The sequence below is a fragment of the Thermobia domestica genome, chromosome 15 (genome assembly GCF_964235325.1).
Source record: "Thermobia domestica chromosome 15, izTheDome1.hap1.1, whole genome shotgun sequence".
NCBI lineage: Eukaryota > Metazoa > Arthropoda > Insecta > Zygentoma > Lepismatidae > Thermobia > Thermobia domestica.
In genome coordinates, this window is record NC_137468.1 from 160,649,309 (window position 1) to 160,670,892 (window position 21,584).

The window sequence follows — 21,584 nt, forward strand, 5'->3', positions numbered from 1 at the left end:
ACAGAAATGAGCGCGAGCCCGAGTGAGTGCGAGCCCAGTTGGGAGTAGTGAGCGCGAGCGCGAGTGTGTGCGAGCCCAGTTGGGAGAAGTGATCGCGAGCGCGAGTGAGTGCGAGCTCAGTCGAGAGACATGAGCGCGAGCCCGAGTGAGTGCGAGCTCAGTCGAGAGAGATGAGCGCGAGCCCGAGTGAGTGCGAGCTCAGTTGAGACAGGTGAGCGCGAGCGCGAGTGAGTGCGAGCCCAGTCCAGAGAGATGAGCGCGAGCCCGAGTGAGTGTGAGCTCAGTTGAGAGAAGTGAGCGCGAGCCTAGCTAAGACAGGTGAGCGCGAGCGCGAGTGAGTGCGAGCCCAGTCCAGAGAGATGAGCGCGAGCCCGAGCGAGCCCAGTGGAAAATGGCCACCTTTGCACTAAATATATCAAAAACTATAAAATAATCACTACAATACAAATAAACTCTACATGTAGGATGCTATAACAGTACTTACGGAATACTGTAAAGGGTATTGATCGTCCATTCCAAAATGGAGGACCAGGTAGTCCCATAGCTCTTTATTGACATGAACATAGTGTTTCCATGCTTCTACTCCTTCGATCAATGCCCCATCTGTAAAATCCCAAAATGTTCAATGAAATTATTGTGTTATAGGTTAGAGCGTGACATTTATTGTTAATAGCAAGCACAGGTATATTAGAACAATGATAAAATGACACTTACAAAAGTTTACACATTAAATCTACTTCGTTAACTTTCATCTTCGTCCAATTTCATTCTTATGCAGGTGTCTGTGACTAAAAACTATATTGAGAGATTACACTGGTGTAAGAAGATCGCCAAATATTCGCTGAAATATGAGCATCTCTACAGTTAAGAAGTTATTATTTTAAACTATTTAGTTTAAAACATATAGTTAGTTGACCCTTAATTAAAAACATTCGCAGTATACGGTATTGAAAACATTATACCAAGCAAAACTGCGTTTGATAAACCCTTCCATAAGCAATGAAAATTTGAGCTAAAAATGTAATTACAATAGACTTTCCCCTCCTTTGTGGTCAATCTAAAATAGTGTCGTGGGGTACTATGAGACATTCAATTAATGTCTATCTTTCCAAAATTACAATATTATCTTAGCATTTCATTATTAATAACTTTAAATCTACATTTCAAGATAAATTGTAGAAAAATACAATAATAAGAGTAATAATAATATGTTTGATTAATAGCAATAATTATGCATCACACTGGTGAAAATTATATATATTTCTATATTAGGGAGGACAATTTTCATCTTCGTCAAATAACTTGCAGAGAAGTATGTCTCAACGTGGTTGATGTAAGTCAATGTCTCACATCTCTTGAAAGTAACGAATACACACAGCTTTGGTGAATTATTACACGCTGAATCTAGGTGTCTACGGCATTGAGATTTAAAGAAAAGTTTAGGTTTTGAATAGCTAAAAACATTAATATACCGTAAAACTAAAATATACCGAAAATCAAAATAATGAATGATCATTACACCGAAATATCAAAAAATACCGATATATAGTCTGCATTGCGAGTTACATGACATGGTCGTACAGGATCAGATAGCACGAACAAGCTGCTAATAAGATACCATAACGCTTTAGCACGACCCCAATGGTGCCATGCACATGCAATAGAACCGCTGATGAATGAAAGCATGTGATACGGTCGGAAGTGGTATTACCCATAAGACGAGACATTTTGTAAAAGTTTCATCTTGTTTTGAGTCTTCAAGAACCTTCTCTTTTGTCTTGATTCTCAAGAAGCGTTTGTTGTCTTGTTTTGTAAATTTATAGAAAATTTAAGCCTCAGTTTTTTTTATTATTATTATTTTATCTATAAATATTATCAGAATCTTTCCAGATCAGACAGGTTGAACCAAGGGTGAGACAGCAACATCTAAACTACATTTATAATTTGAGAATATTGTGTAATGCTTTATATCTCTTTAAACGTTTATAAATGCTCCTCATTGTATTCCTTCAATCATTATATCAATTTATACATTTTATACTATGAATCGTGGGACACTAAAACAATATTTGAGATCTGAGATTAGGATGAGCTAGTGTTGCACAACTCCTGGAATATATCGAAAACGAGACGATAACTGTGATGTTTCTCGTCATATCTCGAATTTAAAATAACGATATTTCTCATCACGAGTATTGTCTTGTTTCCGAGACGATTCTCGTCTCGTGGGCAATACGAGACTAGTTAGTTTAGCCATCGTTCACCATATTTTAAACAACGATCTGTGTTCATATGTGGCAGACGCTTCAAGAAGTATATGACCCTCCGTGCCTGCGCTCAACCGTAAAACATAGTTGCGGCGGCTCTTTGATACTTTGTGACGTAATATACTGGTTTCCAGTGGTTTCTGTTCTAACACTTACCGGTCGCGTCTAGCATCACTGCCCGTGATTACGTTGACATGTTACTGCACCATGTGAATCCTAAATTCTAGATTATGTTTCCCGATAAGGACGCCATACTATAAGGAGCGTTCAAACAGAAACGGGCCGGAGGCCGAGGAACAAACTTTTACCTGTGTATTAGAAGTATTGGCCTTGGCTTTTGAGGCACTTGACCCACAGTAACAGAAGGCGGTGAATGGCTGTCTCGTAAGATTTCCTGGGCTGCGTTGCGAAAAAGTTCCGAACGTACTGCTGGACAACATCGTTCGAGGTGAATCGTTTGCCACTCAGAGCCTTTTTAAGGGGACCAAAAATGGCGTAATCTCGGGGAGGAAGGACTGGACTGTATGGAGGGTGACCAAGAACCTTCCACTTGAACTTCTGCAAGACTACACTCACTGTATTAGCCGTATAAGGTCGGGCATTGTCATGGAGCAAAATGCCTCCACAGGGCACTTTACCAGGTCGTTTCGATTTGATCGCTTGGTGAACGTTGATCAATGTTTGCGCGTAATGCAGAGCATTCACTGTTGTCCCGTACTGCAAGAATTCTATCAGAAGTAGGCCGTCTTGGTCAAAGAAGAACGTCAGCATAACCGCGCTGGACGATTGGCGTCTGCTTCTGCTGGCTTTATAGGTCAAGTGGCTTGCATACGTGACCCTCTAGCAGCGGGTTGTAAACTTCCGTGCTCTTGTTAGAACTCCTATATGTTACACACACAACAATATTACCATTCTATCACCCGTGTGCACATTACAGCCTTCGACTTGTTTCTTTTTCAACGCTGGCATTGTTACAGATTGAATTGAGAAACATCTGGATGAAGTTGAACATCTCCTCTGGACTTCCCAATTCCCGAAGCTGAACATAATTGAATACCTTTGGTCCGTTTTGGAGCTAGAAATTTTGTGCGAATTTTCGCCTCCATTCTTTCTTTCAAAACTCACATTCGACTTGCTATCATTTAAGACCTCTACGACTCCATTCCATCAGCTGTTCTGACGATGAAGGATAGTCTAAACCTATATTAATCTGATAATTTTCTTTCCGATATTGCCATTAAATCGATATTTTTATAGTTTAAAGTTTCACGATTCTAGGAAAAAAGAGATGGTGATGAGATGGATGATAATGATAGAAGGGGGAGAAAACGGGAGAATCCCGAGAAAACCCAAGTACACCTAAGATCGAACCAGCGACCCAGCGATCAAAGTAAGCGCTCTACCACTCAGCCACCGCAGCTTCTAATTAAAGGACCTCGCACTTTTCTTATGGAAAGTGGCTTTCGGCTAATGTTGTTGAAACTTCGCTGGTTGATAGTTCTTAACATGTGGATCAAAAGTTTCAATGGGCACAAAGACCGAAATCCACTCCTTCCCCCCTAAAAAAACCGCCTCCAAGTAACTGGGGGGTTGAACTGATTTCAGCATGTAAAACAATTTGTTGTTTTAATCAACTCAACAAGGACCCCAAACAACCACATGTTAGACTATCAAACTACCCCTTTTGACACCGCCCTTTGCCCCCCACATATCCCCCCCCCCGCGAATTACCTTATGGATGTTCCATATTACTGTAGTTTATAGTTGCGCATATGTGTTGAAATACCAACAGTTTTGGTCTCACTGACGATATAATGGGTTTCACGTATCGCTGATTACGAATCTGAGGTGAGAGTTCTAGAATTCAAGATGGAGGATCAATATGTCGGATCAAAAACACGAAACTCCTGAATGTAGCCACAAATAGCTGTTTACTAGGGTATTTTGGGTCGTTGGTTACGAATCTGAGGTCAAAATTCTTGAATTCAAGATTGCATATCCAATATGGTGGATAAAAACGTCGAAGCCACAAATCGTAGTAGACTAGAGTGTTTTTAGATCGCTGTTTAAGTACGCAACATTTCTTGATACTTCAACCACCATGTAGAATTATTCTGCACCCTTGCCCTTTACCAAAATCCACCACAGATATCTTAATGCTGAACGGTGTTGAAATAATTCATCAATTATCTGTTCATTATTTCCATCATTTCGGTTTGCAGCATCTAATGTGGTACTTAGCAATGAGTCATCGGGATATCTAATATTCTGTAAATGTCGTGCATGGCCTAAATACCACAAGACACTTGCAACGTGCGCACAAGTACCTAATGTACGAGCACCGCTTTGACATGTACAGTAGTAACCTTGAATAACATTTTGATCATAATCCTGGTCATCTTCATCATTGGCTACATATGCTACATATGCTATTCCGCAATGCAACTAAGCATCAAGTTTTCATAGCATATGTAGCCAATGATGAAGATGACCAGGATTATGATCAAAATGTTATTCAAGGTTACTACTGTACATTAGGTAATACTGTACAAAGGTACATTAGGTACCTTTGGATACCATCACAATACATGCTCGAAGTGACCATCCTGTGCAACAATGATGTGTGCCACACGCCTCTTCCACTCCTCATGCACAGCCAGCAATGTCTTTGTACGCACAGAAGCACATGCATCCTCAATCTGCTGCACGAGATGTGGTAAATTCCGAATCTTGACGGAGTATACTATGGACTGAAGGCACCCCCCTCCCAGGTAGAAGTCGAGACCCGAACAGCGTGCTGGACACTTCACTAGTCCCCAATGCCCATTCCACCTCCCAGGGAACTGTTGATTCAGATACTTCCGCACGGCAAGTCCGATAATGAATGACAGCACCACTGTTTCTCAAAGATATGTAGTACCTCATTATTTATCTTCATTGCAGAAGGTCTCGTTATCTCTGGTTGAACGTGTGCACAGGATTCAAATTACCCTTTAAAAATTTATACCTGTTAAACACAGACGAGGGATTCCTCCTTTTCCTGGATATTGCTTATTTCGTTTAAATAGTTGTATACTTTTCATAGTTGCTCTTGGGTATAACGCATTAGACGCTTTCGTGGCGGGGAAGCCATATATGAAGAGCAGCTGCTTTGTTGCGAACAACTATCTTCTACAGCTTCAATGGATAATTCTAATGTATAAACATCTTCTTGCTCTTCTGAATCAGTATCAGTATTATCATTATCATCACCATCTTTATCCGGTTCAAATCGTCATCCATCACCAATGTTTGTATCTAATTTCCTACAATTTCGTTTCCTTTCAACAACTTCTAATTTTCTCAAACGCGCTGTATTCCTCAAACGATGTATCATCATTGCAAGTTCCGAACCCACGAACCAGCATTGTTACAATAATCGAAGGCTTCATATTTCAAACAAACCGATCAAACATAATGTGACACGATCGAAGAAAAAAAATATGTTCCTTTTCACCGTGTTCCTTTCACCAAGAAGTCGATTGTACCCTTAACTTATGAATTGAACGATATGTTTAATAATATGAAAGTTCATAGATCATAACGTATTGCTATAAAAAAAAAAATCTCTACATCCACAGATAAATCTACAGACCTGCCAACACTTGAGACAACCAGAAAACTCAAGACATTGACTTTTTAAACAACGCCATGAATCACAGAAGCACGAGGTAGGAAACAGGTACGAAGCGCATGCACAAACTGTGAAAATGCAACCAAAGCGTTGGCGTCCTCAAAACATCACGGAGATCTCTTAGTACTTGTCTGTTCTTCAATACTTCAACAGTTGATTCTGTCTCGCTGAAGGTAGAAAAATCCCTAGCTTTGATCATCCATTTAATTAAGTTAGAGTACTCTTTTCTTCAGTTTTCGTTGAGCTTTAACACACGACTTACACACCCAGAGAGGACGCTACTGTTGGCAATGAGACACACTGTATGAATACAAGTTGCACAGAAATCGAAGTGGTATCCCATTTTGTAATAGAAAATTCTGACTTATTGCACACTCAATTTTATACTACATAGCCTCCTGCGTACTCATGATTAACCACTTCATTGATCATGATAATGTCAAGTATTTGCAATCTACTAGCGAAAAATATTGCGAAACTTTTTCTACAACTTCATTTTGTTACCAAATTTGTGGTAGCCATCTGGAGTAGGATCCTTGTTTTAAACTTCTAGAAGTACAGTGAAACCTGTCAACTTGGCCACCTCTCTAAGTTGGCCACCTGCTTATCTTGGCCTAGTTCGTCTTGAACCTGCATTTTCCCATAAGACATTCGTTACTCACTACTCTATAAGTTGGCCACCTGTCTATCTTGGAAGTTGGCCACACTGAAGCAATGTTTACCCTATGATGATAATGATAAATTTACTTGCGTATCTTGGTCACGAAAAATACAGGTTTGTTATTTTTCTTAACTCTTTTGAATTGCCATGTGAGAGGCAGATGTTCTGTATTTGTGGCTGGAAACAAAGAAGCATAGATTCGCACGATTTGTTTTTGGAGGTCAATGGCCAGAACACTACTCTCATAAAAGGGTGGTGAAGGAAGATGTGAATAAGAAAAAGCACGTACAGGAATTCAGGGAATGGTTGTACGTATTTGTTTACCCTGTCTGTTTTGGTAAAACCATTAGCTATATCGGCTCCTTTCATCTAATAATTCTGGAAAATTCTCAAGGTTAAAGCTCAATTGTCATTTATTGGCACCTGACTGTATGTCAAAAGATAGCGGAGGTTTTGAGATATGAATTCCCTCAAGATTTTCTCAAAACATCTTTTGCTCCGAGGGAAACACTTCTAGCTTATTAACAAGAGGTAGTTAACTAGAATATTAGAATGTGTATATCTGCCAAAAAGAATAAAGCAAATATGTCCAGAATGAAATACCATTCAGAAACAACTGAAAAGAAGTCATATAAATTGCATATAAATTTGTCAATTTATAACTTAGCTTTTCTTGTTTTCAATCTGAATATCTCAGTGTGCTATAATATCAATTTCAATAAACTGCGTACATAGACTTGTATTTCATGCTTGTTTGTGTTATTGTGCTTTCAATCCGAATAATCAATGTACCAGACTAGTTTTCAGGAAGAGAAAGTTATGCTTATATATTAAACATACTATCAAGAGCGCCGATCCTGGGGGGGACCGAGGGGGTCCGGGCCCCCCAAAGCTCATGTGGCCCCTATTTTATTTATGAGTATACAATATTTGGTATAATTTGAGTGCAATTTGTCTTAATATCTTCACATATATACCTTCTGCATCTGAATGCCCTCCCCCAAATTTACAGATAAATCGGCGCTCTTGCATACTATAGTAATATTTTCTAGTACTGTATATTTTTATGATTACTCTATATACATTATTTATAAGTAGCTGTCGTGCCACTGCTTATTAAAATTTTACAACCAAGTAATACTAGAAATCCTATTCTAAAAATACACAAATCACACTTATTTTCTGTAAGTTGGCCACCTGTCTAAGTTGGACACTTTTCGATGGAACCGATGGTGGCCAACATAGACAGGTTTCACTGTATTTAGATCTTGTAGCCTACACAAAGTTGGTTAATATTTCGCAGTACTTAATAAAACATGCTGCAAAATTTTATTTGCTCGTGATTCTGTAATAGTCTAATCAAACTTCTATTATCTGCATGTTCAAGTCTACGTACCCTCAAGTATATCTCTGTTGGTGATTGGTCCTGGATGAGGTACAGATCCAACTACGTAACCTTTTTCTTCCTTCAAATTAACGTAATTACAGAATCTTCTGTACCATACCATACTGATCAGGAATCTGAAACAAAAATAATAAATGTTTATAGTTAATAATATCGACATTCACTGTAGTTGATCGGACTAGTAGTAAAAGAAGTTCCACCATGAACTATTTCTTCAGAGGAAGAAAAATACAAACTCCGAGAATGACACGGGTGAATATGAATTTCACTAAGGCTACATGAAAAGTGGATCTACAGTTTATGAGCCATAGTAATTAGCAGCGCAAATCTGTCTTCAAAATTGGAAGGGGGGGAGGAATTAAGATCATTCCCATATTTTTTAAAGCGATGTTCAAAATATTTATGAAGTTGAAAAACAATGCTGTGGAGGATCAGGGGAGCAGAGTTGTCTTCAACATTAGGAGGCGGACAGATTTGAGGCTTATTCTGGAGGGACAAATTTCATCTCACTTTCTTTTGTGACAATCGGACACACATCATCACATTTCTCCCCCAAAACACATTTCCAATCGGATTATTCAGTCATCCGAGTTCCAACATTGAAGGGGGCATGTCCCCCTTATTCCCCGGGATTTGTGCCAATGATAGTAATGCATTCCAAGTTTGCAAGGTAGTCCACCGGGAATCGAACCCGGAATACCGTGCATCAGGGGCACACGAGATAGTCAGTGGACTAAGGGAAGCAACATTACTAATAACAATAGTCGTAAATTTAGCATACTTTAATAATAATAATAATAATAATAATAATAATAATAATAATAATAATAATAATAATAATAATAATAATAATAATAATTATCAGAACTGTTTAATTTTCTTACTTTACCTGATAATACTTTCGAAGTACTGTACGTGTGTGGTTGTTACGTACTACTATTTAGATTTATCGTCCATTTCTTTTTTTTATAATTAGAAGTACAAGAAATTATGAATATGCGTATCACTAGCGCCGACTTATCAAAATTATTGGGAGGTGGAGCTCTGATCACTTAATTAAATGAGTAATCCACTCCCTTTCGGTTTGCTTAACGGCTTAAGACAGTCGTCTCTAGACAATTTCACTCCTCTGTCGTAAGTTTTGTCTTTTTCAATCCTCAAAACTCGATTTTTTTTCTGCCAGTTTGGCACTTAATCCCGGTCAAGATTTATTTTATATTGTTTTAATACCTGCATATTGATAAGTTTTAATTATAAGACACAAAATACACACAAATAAAAAATATGGAACACAGAATACAGTACTAGGGGTCCCGTTATATTGCGTGGAGTCAGCAAAAATTTTGGTGACGTCATAGGTCAAATGTCAATGACCTTGGCCCAGGGTCAATGACCTAAGGATACTTAGGACCACCCTCTCTAAATTTGGTAGGGGTACCTTGGTCCACCCCCTAAAGTTTGGCAGGGGTACATAAAACTACCCCCTTAAATTTTGGAAATTGCCAAATCTAAAAATTGGGCATGGTAGCCTTGGACCATAGTATGTACCTCTATTAGTATTGGGGATCTATCTCGTTCCCTTTCATAGGTAAAAAATTGCCAAAATGTAAAATTCCGGGGGTTTTTGACCTAATTTATCCCCTTTGATGAGGTGTTATTACCTTATATAGTTATATGAGCGCATACAGGGGTCCATTCTCTTACATAAGACATGGATATATTGATGCACCCCTTTTAAAATTTGGGAGGGGTACCTTGGCCTACCCCTTCAATTTTGGAAATTGTAAAAATTAAACGTTTGGTATAATTCTATAGAACCCTATTATAGATCACTATAAATTTGGGTAGTCCACCTCGTTCCCTTTTAGGGGTACAGAATTGCCAAAATATATAAACGTAAGCAATACGTTGTACCACGTGTTTGATTTTTTGCCCAATTTATCCCTTGGATGAGGTCCTATTACCTTATATGGTTATATGGTAATGTATTGAGGTCCATTCCCTATCATAGGACATAGGTACAAGGGTGCACCCATTTAAATTTTTGGGACGGGTATCTTGGTCCACCCCTTTAATTTTGGAAATTACCCATTTTAAACATTTGAATTTGGATGGTCCACCTCGTTCCCTTTTTAGGGGTACAATATTGCCAAAATATAAAAGTAAGCAATACGTTGTACCACGTGCTTGGTTTTTGACCCGATATATCCCCTTGGATGAGGTCCTATTACCTTATATGGTTATATGGCCATGTATAGGGGTCCATTTCCTATCGCAAGACATGGGTATATTAGTGCACCCCTTTAAATTTTTGGGAGGGGTACCTTGGCCCACCCCTTCAATTTTGGAAATTTACCAATTTAAGATTTCGGTATCATAGTATAGGACCATAATATGTATCATGATAAATTTGGATGGTTCACCTCGTTCCCTTTCATGAGTGAAACAATTGCCAAAATATAAACATAAGCAATATGTTGTACCACGTGTTTGATTTTTGGACCAATTTATCCCATTTGATGATATTTTATTACCTTATATGGTTATATGGTCATGTATAGGGCTCAATTTCCTAACTCATGGGTACAATGATGCACCCCCTTAAAAAATTGGGAGGGGTACCTTGGCTTCCCCCACAATTTTAGAAATGGTTTAATATACGCACTTGGTATCATAGTACAAAACCTCAACATGTATCAGAATAAATTTGGGTGGTCCACGTCGATCCCTTTTAGGGGTAAAAAATTGTCAAAATATAAACGTAAGCAATACGTTGTACTACATGTTTGTTTTTTTTTTGCCAATTTTATCCTTTTGATGTGGTCCTATTACTTTATATGGTTATATGGTCATGTGTAGTTGTCTATTCCCTATCATAAGACATGGGTATATTGATGCACGCCTTTAAATTTTTGGAAGGGGTACCTTGGCCCACCCCTTTGATTTTGAAAATTGCCCAAGTAAACATTTGGTATTAGAGTATAGAACCCTAATATAGATCAGTATAAATTTGGGTGGTCCACCTTGTTCCCTTTTAGGGGTACAAAATTGCCAAATTTTAGTACAACCACGTGTTTGGTTTTTGGCACAATGTATCCCCTTTGATGTGGTCCTATTACCTTATATGGTTATATGGTCATGTATAGGTGTCCATTCCCTATCATAAGACATAGGTACATTGGTGCACCCCTTTAAAAATTTTAGGAGGGGTACCTTGGCCCACCCCTTTAATTTTGGAAATTGACCAATTAATCATTTTGTATCATAGAATAGGACCCTAATATAGATCACCATAAATTTGGGTGGTCCACCTTGTTCCGTTTTAGGGGTACAAAATTGCCAAAAATTCAAATTTCGGAGGCTTTGGCCCAATTTATCCCCATTGATGAGGTCCTATTATCTTATATGGGAATATGGCCATGTATAGGTCTCCATTCCCTATCATAAAACATAGGTACATTGATCACCCTTTTAAATTTTTTGGAGGGGTACCTTGGCCCACCCTTTAAATTTTGGAAATTTTCCAATTTAACATTCGGTATCATAGTACAGGGCCTCAACATGTATCATGATAAATTTGGGTGGTCCACCTAGTTCCCTTTCATGAGTAAAAAATTGCCAAAATATAAACATAAGCAATCTGTTGTACCACGTGTTTGGTTTTTGGCCCAATTTATCCCCTTTGATGAGGTCCTATTACCTTATATAGTTATATAGTAATGTATAGGGGATTAATTTTCTATCATAAGACATGGGTAAATTGATACACCCCTTTAAAAATTTGGGAGAGGTACCTTGGCTTATCCACTCAATTTTAGAAAGTGTTAAATATATGCATTTGGTATCATATTACAGGACTTCAATATGTACCACTTTAAACTTGGATGGTTCACCTCGTTTCCTTTCATGGGTAAAGAACTACCAAAATTCAAATTTCGGAGGTTATTAACCCCCCTCTTTTGATAATGATTAGCACGTTATGTAGGTATGTACAGAGATTCATTCCGCCTTATGCAGAGTCGTTTTGACATATGATTAGCATCATACTAAAAGCCTGACTAGTACAGAAAACATATGTTAGTCGATTTCTTTAGTATTTCACTAATCAAGCATCAGAACGACTCTGCATAAGGCCCATTATCTTTATATGTTTATTTCCCTTTTAAATTTAGAAATTTTCAAATAAAATTCGGTAAACATTTTCTAAGACCCATTATAAATGTTGGTGTCTCTCTTATGGCCAAATATTCAAGTTATTGCTCTATTTTATCTTTTTTGATACGGCTTTATTATTGAATGACTAAATGATTTATTACTTTTTTGTAAGACACAAGTGAATTTGTGTACCAATCTTCAATTTTGGGAGGGGTACATTTCTTATTGTTAAATTAATAATTGGTAATTGTTGTTAGAATTGGGTGGTATCTCATTCTTTGGGTAAATCATTGTCAAATATGAGTATGATCACCTGATCTGTTATTGACCTATGATGGGATTAGCAGTCCACAACATTGGTATATTTAAACTTTGTAGAATGATTTGAGAATTGTCAAAATGAAATTACATCATTGGTTTTGATTATTCCCACCAAATATAAACGTAAGCAACACGATGTACCATGTGATTGACGTTGATGAGGTAGTGCACATGTATTTATTTCCTTTTCAAAATTTGTGGAAGTTATAAAATAACACATTTCTAGACAACAGTTGGTTCTGCTAATATAAACAATTGACCTAATTGAGACCTAACTACAACATGTAACTTTATGATTAATTCTAAGACTTAGGTATATCGTGAGAGGTACGCCGGACCATTCTTTAAATTTGGGAATTGTGATAAACGAAATTTTAACATAAGGCGTGAAAATTGAAACAATACTTTGAACTTTAGTTAAGCTCATAATCAAAGATCATTGGTGGTGGTTGATTTTATCTTGAGTTTTCAGATATCTGATAGCTAACCTTATTGAATCTTATGACTCATAGACGAAAGACAATACATGCTACAACACTTTAAAATTTAGTCACAAGGTGATGTAATTTGACACTGACAAAGTTATTGTTGATGCAATTTGATTGGCTGATCACTATCTTCATGGAATCTGATTGGTTGATCACTATCTTTCGTGCAATCTGATCGGCTGATGATTTTCAAATCTTTGCTGCATTCAGTTTTCTTTTGTTTAACATTTAAAAATCTTGGTTTGAACACTTTTGTTCAACATTTTGTAATCACTGATAAATATGATCAAACTGTTTATTTGTTAATCGAATAGTTAAAAACCGGATAATGTTTGACGGTTAACCGTGAAACGTGAAATTATTTTAGTTGAAATTTTTGGTTTGAATTTTTTTCGTTTAAAACTTTTTTTGAATTTTTTTTTAAATTTTTGTTTGAATTTTTTGTTTCAGAATTTTGTTTGAAAATTTTTTTCAAAATTTTTCGTTTGAAATTTTTGTTTGAATTTTTTTAAATTTTTTTTTGAAAATTTTTTGAAATTTTTTCGTTTCAAAATTTTTGATTGAAAATATTTTGTTTCAAAATTTTCTTTGTTACAAGTGTTTGAAAACTTTTGTTTGAAATTTTAGTTTGGAAAATTTTGGTTTCATTTTTTTTACGATTGTGCACTCATTAGTAAAGAACCGGAACTGTTTAGAACAAAACATCTGGTAATAATGTTTTTTCATGATGCAATAGTACACGTCGGAACATGGGGTTGTACTTGAAAAACACAAACCATTGAAATGGATTATTTTATTACACTGTACATACATTCATACCAGATATAGGATCTGGATATTGTCGATACAATGTATTTTGAACTTCTTGCACTAGTTTGTCTTTAGTATATATTTTAATTCCAATTGAAGTCTTTTAAGGTCTATTGCAATATTATTAGGTGGATCCTCAATGTCCATTTGATCATAAATAAACTGTTTATCAATACAGGTATGCACCCACGAACGATATTGACAACCATCACAACATCTAGATACATGTTGTACAATATGCATGACATATTTCTGAAAATAGTACTTTTTCAGGAATATACTTGTTTTGCTGCACACTTTCACTGATTGTTTTACACACTGGAATACATTGATGAATTTGTTCCATTCCGATTGCGTTAGATACACCATGTTGCGAGGGACATGCAATGTACTCTTTTTACGTAACAGCACCATCTTCTCTTCGAGGACTGTACGCAGCACCACTTCATGATTTGAGCCTAATAATTTGACTATGGTCACATTTAGCTTATCATGAAAATAATCATTCATTTGGTCGATTCGTGCCATTCTTCACAGGTCAGTTGTACACCAAATTGTTCTGCTTTTCCCAATCGAATCACAGGTTCAAACATTGTAGCACAGATACCAACCATGACATGTTTTGTTTTAAATATATTTATTGGATAATAGCTTGCGAAAAGGGTTTCTTTATCGTAAGAAATACACATCTTTCCTCGTGAAACGCACTTGCTCGAATGATTTCATGGGCTGACACGGTATTTCCTGATTTCATAGAGCTATTGTCGATGTCATTGGAAAGGAATGTGCTGACGTTTCAATTCATGATTTCATCACATTTGGTGACGAAACCAAATTCACTGATCCGGCTGTGTACTAAATTCAAATTGATGACTTCGGCCCAAGAATCCTTTGTAACATAAAGATACCGATCTAGTATTTAAGAAACGTAACAGTTCTTCTTGTTTTGATGCCTCCATGGCTAGATATCTTGCTAGTAAAATTATATTCTTATCATTTTCAAGCTTCACTACGACTTTTAATCCAAACTTTGTAGGGATCATTTGGCTAGCTAAGATTCTATAAGGTATAATCCATAATCTTGGTAAATGATTTCATCACATCACATGTGTTTAGAAACTGCAGACAAGTAGCCATTATGACGTTATCATGAATAGTAACTCGAACGATACTTATATATGATGCAAAACTGATGACGTTGCATTATCATGTTCTGACGTGTACTATTGTATCATGATAAACAGTGTTGCCAGATGTTTTTGTTCTAAACAGTTCCTGTTCTTTACTAATAAATGCACAATCTTAAAGAAAATCAAACCAAAATTTTCCAAACTAGTTACAAAAAAAAAAAAAATTACCAACAAATTTCAAACGAAAAATTACAACAAAAAAATTGAAACAAATTTTACAAAAAATTTTGAAACGAAAAAAATTTCAAAAAAATTTAAAACAAAATTTTGAAAAACATTTTTCAAAAACTTTAAAAAAATCAAAATTTTGAAACGAAAAAATTTTTCAAACAAAATTTTGAAAAAAAATTCAAACAAAAGTTTGAAAAAAATTTCAAACAAAATTTGGAAACAAAAGAATTTTTCAAACAGGTTTCAAAGAAAATTTGGAAACAAAAAGTTTTCAAACAATTTTTCAAACAAATTTTTGAAACAATTTTCAAACTTAAAAATTTCACGTTTCACGGCTAACCGTCAAACTTTATCCGGTTTTTAACTATTCGATTTACAAATAAACGGTTTTGATCATATCTATCAGTGAGTGCAAAATGTTGAACGAAACCAAGATTTTTAAACAGTAATCGATAAATGTTAAATAAAACTTAAAACTGAATGCACCAAAGATTTGAAAATCATCAACCAATTAGATTGCACGAAAGATAGTGATCAGCCAATCAGATTGCACGAAAGATATTGATCAACCAATCAAACTGCATCAACAATAACTTTGCCAGTGTCAGATTACAGACTGAATTTCAAAGTGTTGTAGCATGTATTGCCTTTCGTCTATGAGTCAATAAGATGCAATAAGGTTAGCTATCAGATTTCTAAAGCTCAAGGTCAAATCAACCAATGATCTTAGACTATGAACTGTGATTAAAGTTAAAAGTATTGTTTCAAATTTCGCGCCTCACACTAAAATTCTGTTTATCACAATTCCTAAATTTATGAATGGTCCTACGTACCTCTCTCGATATACCTAAGTCTTAGAATTCAACATATCATTATATGTTCAATAAGGTGAATAACCTAGTAGCAAATAAGCAGAACCAACTGTTTTCTAGAAGTGTGTACTCAAACTTAAGAAGTACCACAACAAAGGAAATGAATCGCTGTACACTACTTCATCAAAGACAATCACGTGGTACAACGTATTGCTTACGTACGTATTTTGCCCCATAGGCGGGAATATTCAAACCCAATGACGTAATTTCATTTTGACAATTCTCAAATTATCATACAAAGTTTAAATGTACTAATGTCCTGGATCCTTAATCCTATCATAAGTCAATAACTGACCACGTGACCATACTAATATTTGATAATGATTTCCCCAAGCTGGATCATCCCATTCTACGAACAATTACCAATTCCTGATTTGACAATAAGAGATGTACCCCCTCCCAAAACTTAGGATTGATGCACAAATATACCTATGTAGTAGTAATGGGCATACTTGAGGATACTTTTGGCCCCTGGGTCCCTGTCTCAGGACCCATGGTCCCTGGCTCAGGGTCAATGACCTAGGGGTACTTAGGACCACCCCTCTAGATTTTGGCAGGCGTACCTTGGTCCACCCCCTAAATTTTGGCAGTGGTACATAGGACCATCCCTTTAAATTTTGGAAATTGCTAAATCTAAAAATTGGGTATGGTAGCCTAGGACCAGAGTATGTACCTCTATTAGTATTGGGGGTCCATCTCGTTCCCTTTTATGGGTAAAAAATTGCCAAAAAGTTACATTTCGGTGTTTTCTGACCTAATTTATACCCCTTGATAAGATGTTATTACATTATATAGTTATATGGGCGTATACAGGGGTCCATTCCTTTTCATAAAATATGGGTATATTGATGCACCCTTTTAAAAATTTTTGGAGGGGTACCTTGCCCCACCCCTTACATTTTAGAAATTGCCAAATTTAAACATTTGGTATTAAGTATAGAACCCTAATATAGATCACAATAAATTTGGGTGGTCCACATCGTTTTCTTTAAGGGGTACAAATTTGCCAAATTTTAGTACAACCACGTGTTTTGTTTTTGGCCCAATTTATCTCTTTGGATGAGGTCCTATTACTTTATATGGTTATATGTCCATTTACTATCATAAAACATAGGTACGTTGATGGACCCGTTTAAATTTTTGGAAGGGGTACCTTGGCCCACCCCCTTAAATTTCGGAAATTTTCCAATTTAAGCATTCGGTATCATAGTACATGACTTCAACATGTATCATGATAAATTTGGGTGGTCCACCTTGTTCCCTTTCATGGGTAAAGAATTGCCAAAGTATAAACATAAGCAATACGTTGTACCACGTGTTTGGTTTTTTGGTCCAATTTATCCCCTAGGACGAGATCCTATTACCTTATATGGTTATATGGTCATGTATAGGAGTCCATTCCCTATCATAAAACATAGGTACATTTGTGAACCCCTTAAAATTTTTGGGAGGGGTAGCTTGGCCCACCCTTTAAATTTTAGAAATTGCCAAATTTAAACATTTGGTGTCATAGTACTGGACCCTAATATATATTACTATAAATTTGGGTGGTCCACCCCATTCCCTTTTAGGGGCCATTTTGTTCCGTTCAGGGTGAACATCGATACCTTACATGTGTTGATTACTACGTTATAGACATTGCAATCGTTCCGAGTTCGATTCTTGGTGCTAGTTTAGGAAATGTTGAGTTTAACGTCCCCACGAAACGATGGTGATGAGAAAGTATAGGACGAAACAGGGGAAAACATGAATTTACTTGACCGAGGATTGAAGCATGGATCTCACACATTAGAGACAAGCGCTAAGCGATCGCGCCCCATTGAGAAGTTTTAGTTTGTTGATACTAAGTTATAAACATTGCCATCGTCCAAGTTCGATTCTTGGTGCTAGTTTCAGGAAATATTGAGTTGAACATCCCCTCGCGGCTAAGCGAAACGACGATGAAGAGAAATGATGAAATGAGAGAACATCATAAACTTACTTGCTTGCGGATTGAAGCAGAGACCTCACACATCAGAAATAAGCGTTGAGTCACCATGCCCCATTGAGAAGTTTTAATTTTCTGTGCGAGCAGTTTTGCGTATGAAAAGAAGACGAGCAGATTATGTTACACTACACATTTCTGCTCGTTGTTACGCATAGAAGTTTGTTATTGTGAAATTGCAGAATCTGCTTTTACTACATCATCATTTTTCTTAACTGACTGACTTTTAAAGCTCAACTTTACATTTATGTCAGACGGATTTTAAAGCTCAACTTTACATTTATCTCAAAGATAGTTTCGTAACATATCGATGAGTGTTACATTTTTCAATGAAGTTTAAGAAAAATAAATCATATTTTAGATGTGTTCATTTGAATGTCGTAAGAAACTAACGACTCAACAGTATGATGTCATAATTAGAATTGCGATACTAGATGTAACTATTGATGTGTAAGGAGAAAAACGTGAATAATGTCACAACCAATCAGATTATTTCTTACATCACGTTTCGGCTCATGATACATGATGAAAGCTGTGTTTTCATTCTTCTCTGTGATGTCATTTATTAATTTCCTTGTTTTTGATTGGCTGATAGTGATGTCGCTTTATAGTTGAACACGATTCTGACCTAAATAAAAATCCATTTTTCATTTTTTCAAGTCCTACTTCCACGATCTTGAAATTGAGCAGGTGTATTATCTGTCAGAAAAGTAAATGTACACCTGTTTTTTGAGTTTGGCATTCCTGCGCTCCATCCATGGAGAGTATGAGAATTAAATCAATCAAATGTTTACTGAGGGACAAGAAGAAAAGTCTAATCTGAATAAGACATTGCAGAGGAGCACAAGCTGTGAATACGAATAGTGCATAGTGTAAATAAAGGGCGACACCGAAAGAGAAAGCCAGAAACAGGTGCTAAACGGAAAAAATAGAGTAAAAATTGTCGAAGTGAAAACATAAAATACAAATACAACAAATATGCCAACAACTAAGCATTTAACAAGCAGCGATCTTGGTGTAGTGGTTAAGACGCTAGATTACAAATCCAAAGAACGGCGGTTCGAATCTGCTCCAAGTAGTTTTTTTTTTAAATAATGCATACTGCTCATGAAAGGTGGTAAAACAGAGCGTATTACCCGTTTAATATGTTAAGTGAAAACGAGTTAAAAATTTCGGTGAAATTTATTAGAGAAGTAAGATAATGAAAATGAGGAAGCAAATATATTTAATCAGGGGTTGTATCAGAGGGTGGTGACCGGAAAAACTGGAAATTTTTCCGAATTTCGCCCATGTGAGTCTCTACGATAGGCAAATTTCTTCAGAAATGTGCTTATTGCAGAGAGAGAGAGAGAGAGAGAGCGAGCGAGAGAGATGCTCCCGGAACTGAGAGTGTGCTGCTTCCATTCAAATCAACGAGATGACAAATAGACGCTTACATAATAAGAATGCCGATTACAAACAGCCATAAAACATCAAAGTAATAATTGCAAGCGTTATCACCTAAGGTTCCAAGATCCGAACAACATATCACTAATATCCCGAATGCCAAAATATTGTGACTTACACAACTCCCCCTCTCCCCAATATTTTTTTCCACAACCAGTTTTATTGATATTCAAGACAGCAAATGCACTATATTTGTTAACGACAAGGCGAAGTTATTGCAAGATTGTGTTACATAGTGAGTCATGCAGAGGCTAGCCACCGAAGCACGCTGAATAACGCCTGAAGGGAGCACCGAGGACAGATAGCGATACAGCGAACGGAAGAAGCAATGCATTACAGACATTTCAAGAGAAAAAAAAGAAAGATCCCTCTTTCCACACTTCATGCTGTAGTTTTAACTTCCATTTCCCCATTCAAAGTTACATGCCTAGACTATTATACAGTTCCATTACACTTAATCCAGGGCCTTCAAACAACTTTGTTCTACAAAGGAAGACGTAGAACACTACACTTATAGATATACCATACATAGACAGTTAAGTAGTAATAGATGAATGCAATTAACCCTACATAATATCGATTGTCTAAATATACACTAGTTTCAAACAATTAGACACATAACAAACATTCACAACACCATTATAATCCTATCATATGTTAATTTGACTTTACAAGTGGTAGAATGAAAACCGTAGACTGACCGGGGAATGAAAACCGTAGAAAATGAATGATTTTTTTTTAAATTACAAATATGAACACAAGTCAGTGAAGGAAACAATGACAGTCAATGAAAGGAAGATGATCCGAGGACAGATTTCGAGAAATAACTTGATAATGAGATGAAAACAGAATTTTATAAAAGGAATGGTTATGATGCGCTAAACACAACATGGTTGCCTGTTTCATCTCGTGGTGTGAAAATGTCTCGTTTTAGAGAGGCGAGAAAAAGCACGTGTTTCGTCTTGTGCAGTGGCGGATATAGCTCGGGGGCGGGGGGCCAAGACCCTCCACTTCCAGATTGACGAAAATAATTTAAGCTATTATTTATATAGTTTTTAAAATTTATAGTAAGGTCATGATATACTTATCATAGTCTAAATTCAGGCAGCCCCCCAGTTTTTACCTTCTAGATCCGCCACTGGTTTCGTGGCTATCCCGGTGTCATCTCGTGTTTCCGAAACGAGACAAATTGTTATCTCGTCTCCTTTTCCTTAATTTTCTTTCGTAAACCACATAATAATAGAAGTAAAATTGGAAGCCATGCGGCTTCGAAATGTAACGAAGTTTACAAGTTAGAATTGATAATCGGACAAGAGAGGGATATGGAATGCTTTCAAGACATTTAAAACGCGACGAGTCTAGACAAGGACCTGTCACGTCTCGTGTCGGAAAACGAGACGAGACAGACGCTTTGTCTCGCCTCATCTCGGATTTAACAAAACCTATATTGTCTCGCCCATGCTGGATTGTTAGCCTCTCACCAGAAATGAAGTAGATCGTGGGCCGTGGGTCAACAAGACGTGATCTACTTAGAGATGCAAGGGCTCGGAAAAAAGCCGGCTTTTTTGGAAAAAACCTCGGTTTTTTCTGCTTCGCTTTTTTGCTTGGGAAATTTTGGGCGTTTTTCAAAATTTTCCTTTAAATTCATAAAGCAGACTTTGTTTCGCTTCTCTATAACACAAAAAGTTATTTAATTAATGGTAGATGTCGATAATAATATAAAATCTCGAAAATAAACCATGAATTTCGAAAATATATTTCAAACAATTTTACTTCTCAACATATTTACATTATGAATTCCAAAGGATTAACCAATGTATATAATAAGATTTTTTTAACCTCCTATATACAAAAGTAAGCAGGGTTGGCAAGAACCATGGTTGTTTTTGAAAATGCCAAAAAAAAACGTTGTTTGGGGGGGTTAAACTAGGTTTTTTTTTGGTTTAAACTAGGTTTATTGGATTTAGGTATTTTGCTTTATGTATTTATATTATATATTGACAGAAATAAGTTTGTTTCGCCTTGGTGTTATGCAACAACGGAGTTATGCTGGAAGAGGTCGCATAAGCTTAAAGAAGTCCGGTCAGTAAATTTCTCAAATTAAGAAACTCCCGCCCTAGCCATCGGGAAAATCCCGTTAT

The 21,584-nt window shown here is 36.5% G+C and overlaps 1 protein-coding gene across 2 annotated transcripts in view; it reads right to left on the bottom strand.

Moving 5' to 3' along the window:
- Positions 1-21,584, bottom strand: part of LOC145671321 (uncharacterized) — a 503,933-nt gene that overhangs the window by 359,485 nt on the left and 122,864 nt on the right. For both annotated transcript variants that reach the window (XR_014128506.1, XM_081740319.1), the window contains exons 2-3: positions 7,998-8,122; positions 485-603 (exon numbers count right to left, since the gene is read on the bottom strand). Coding sequence is in view for 1 of the 2 variants with exons in the window: in XM_081740319.1 (XP_081596445.1) it covers positions 485-603; positions 7,998-8,122 (244 nt within the window). In the remaining variant the exon portion in view is untranslated. The remainder of the gene's footprint in view (positions 1-484; positions 604-7,997; positions 8,123-21,584) is intronic.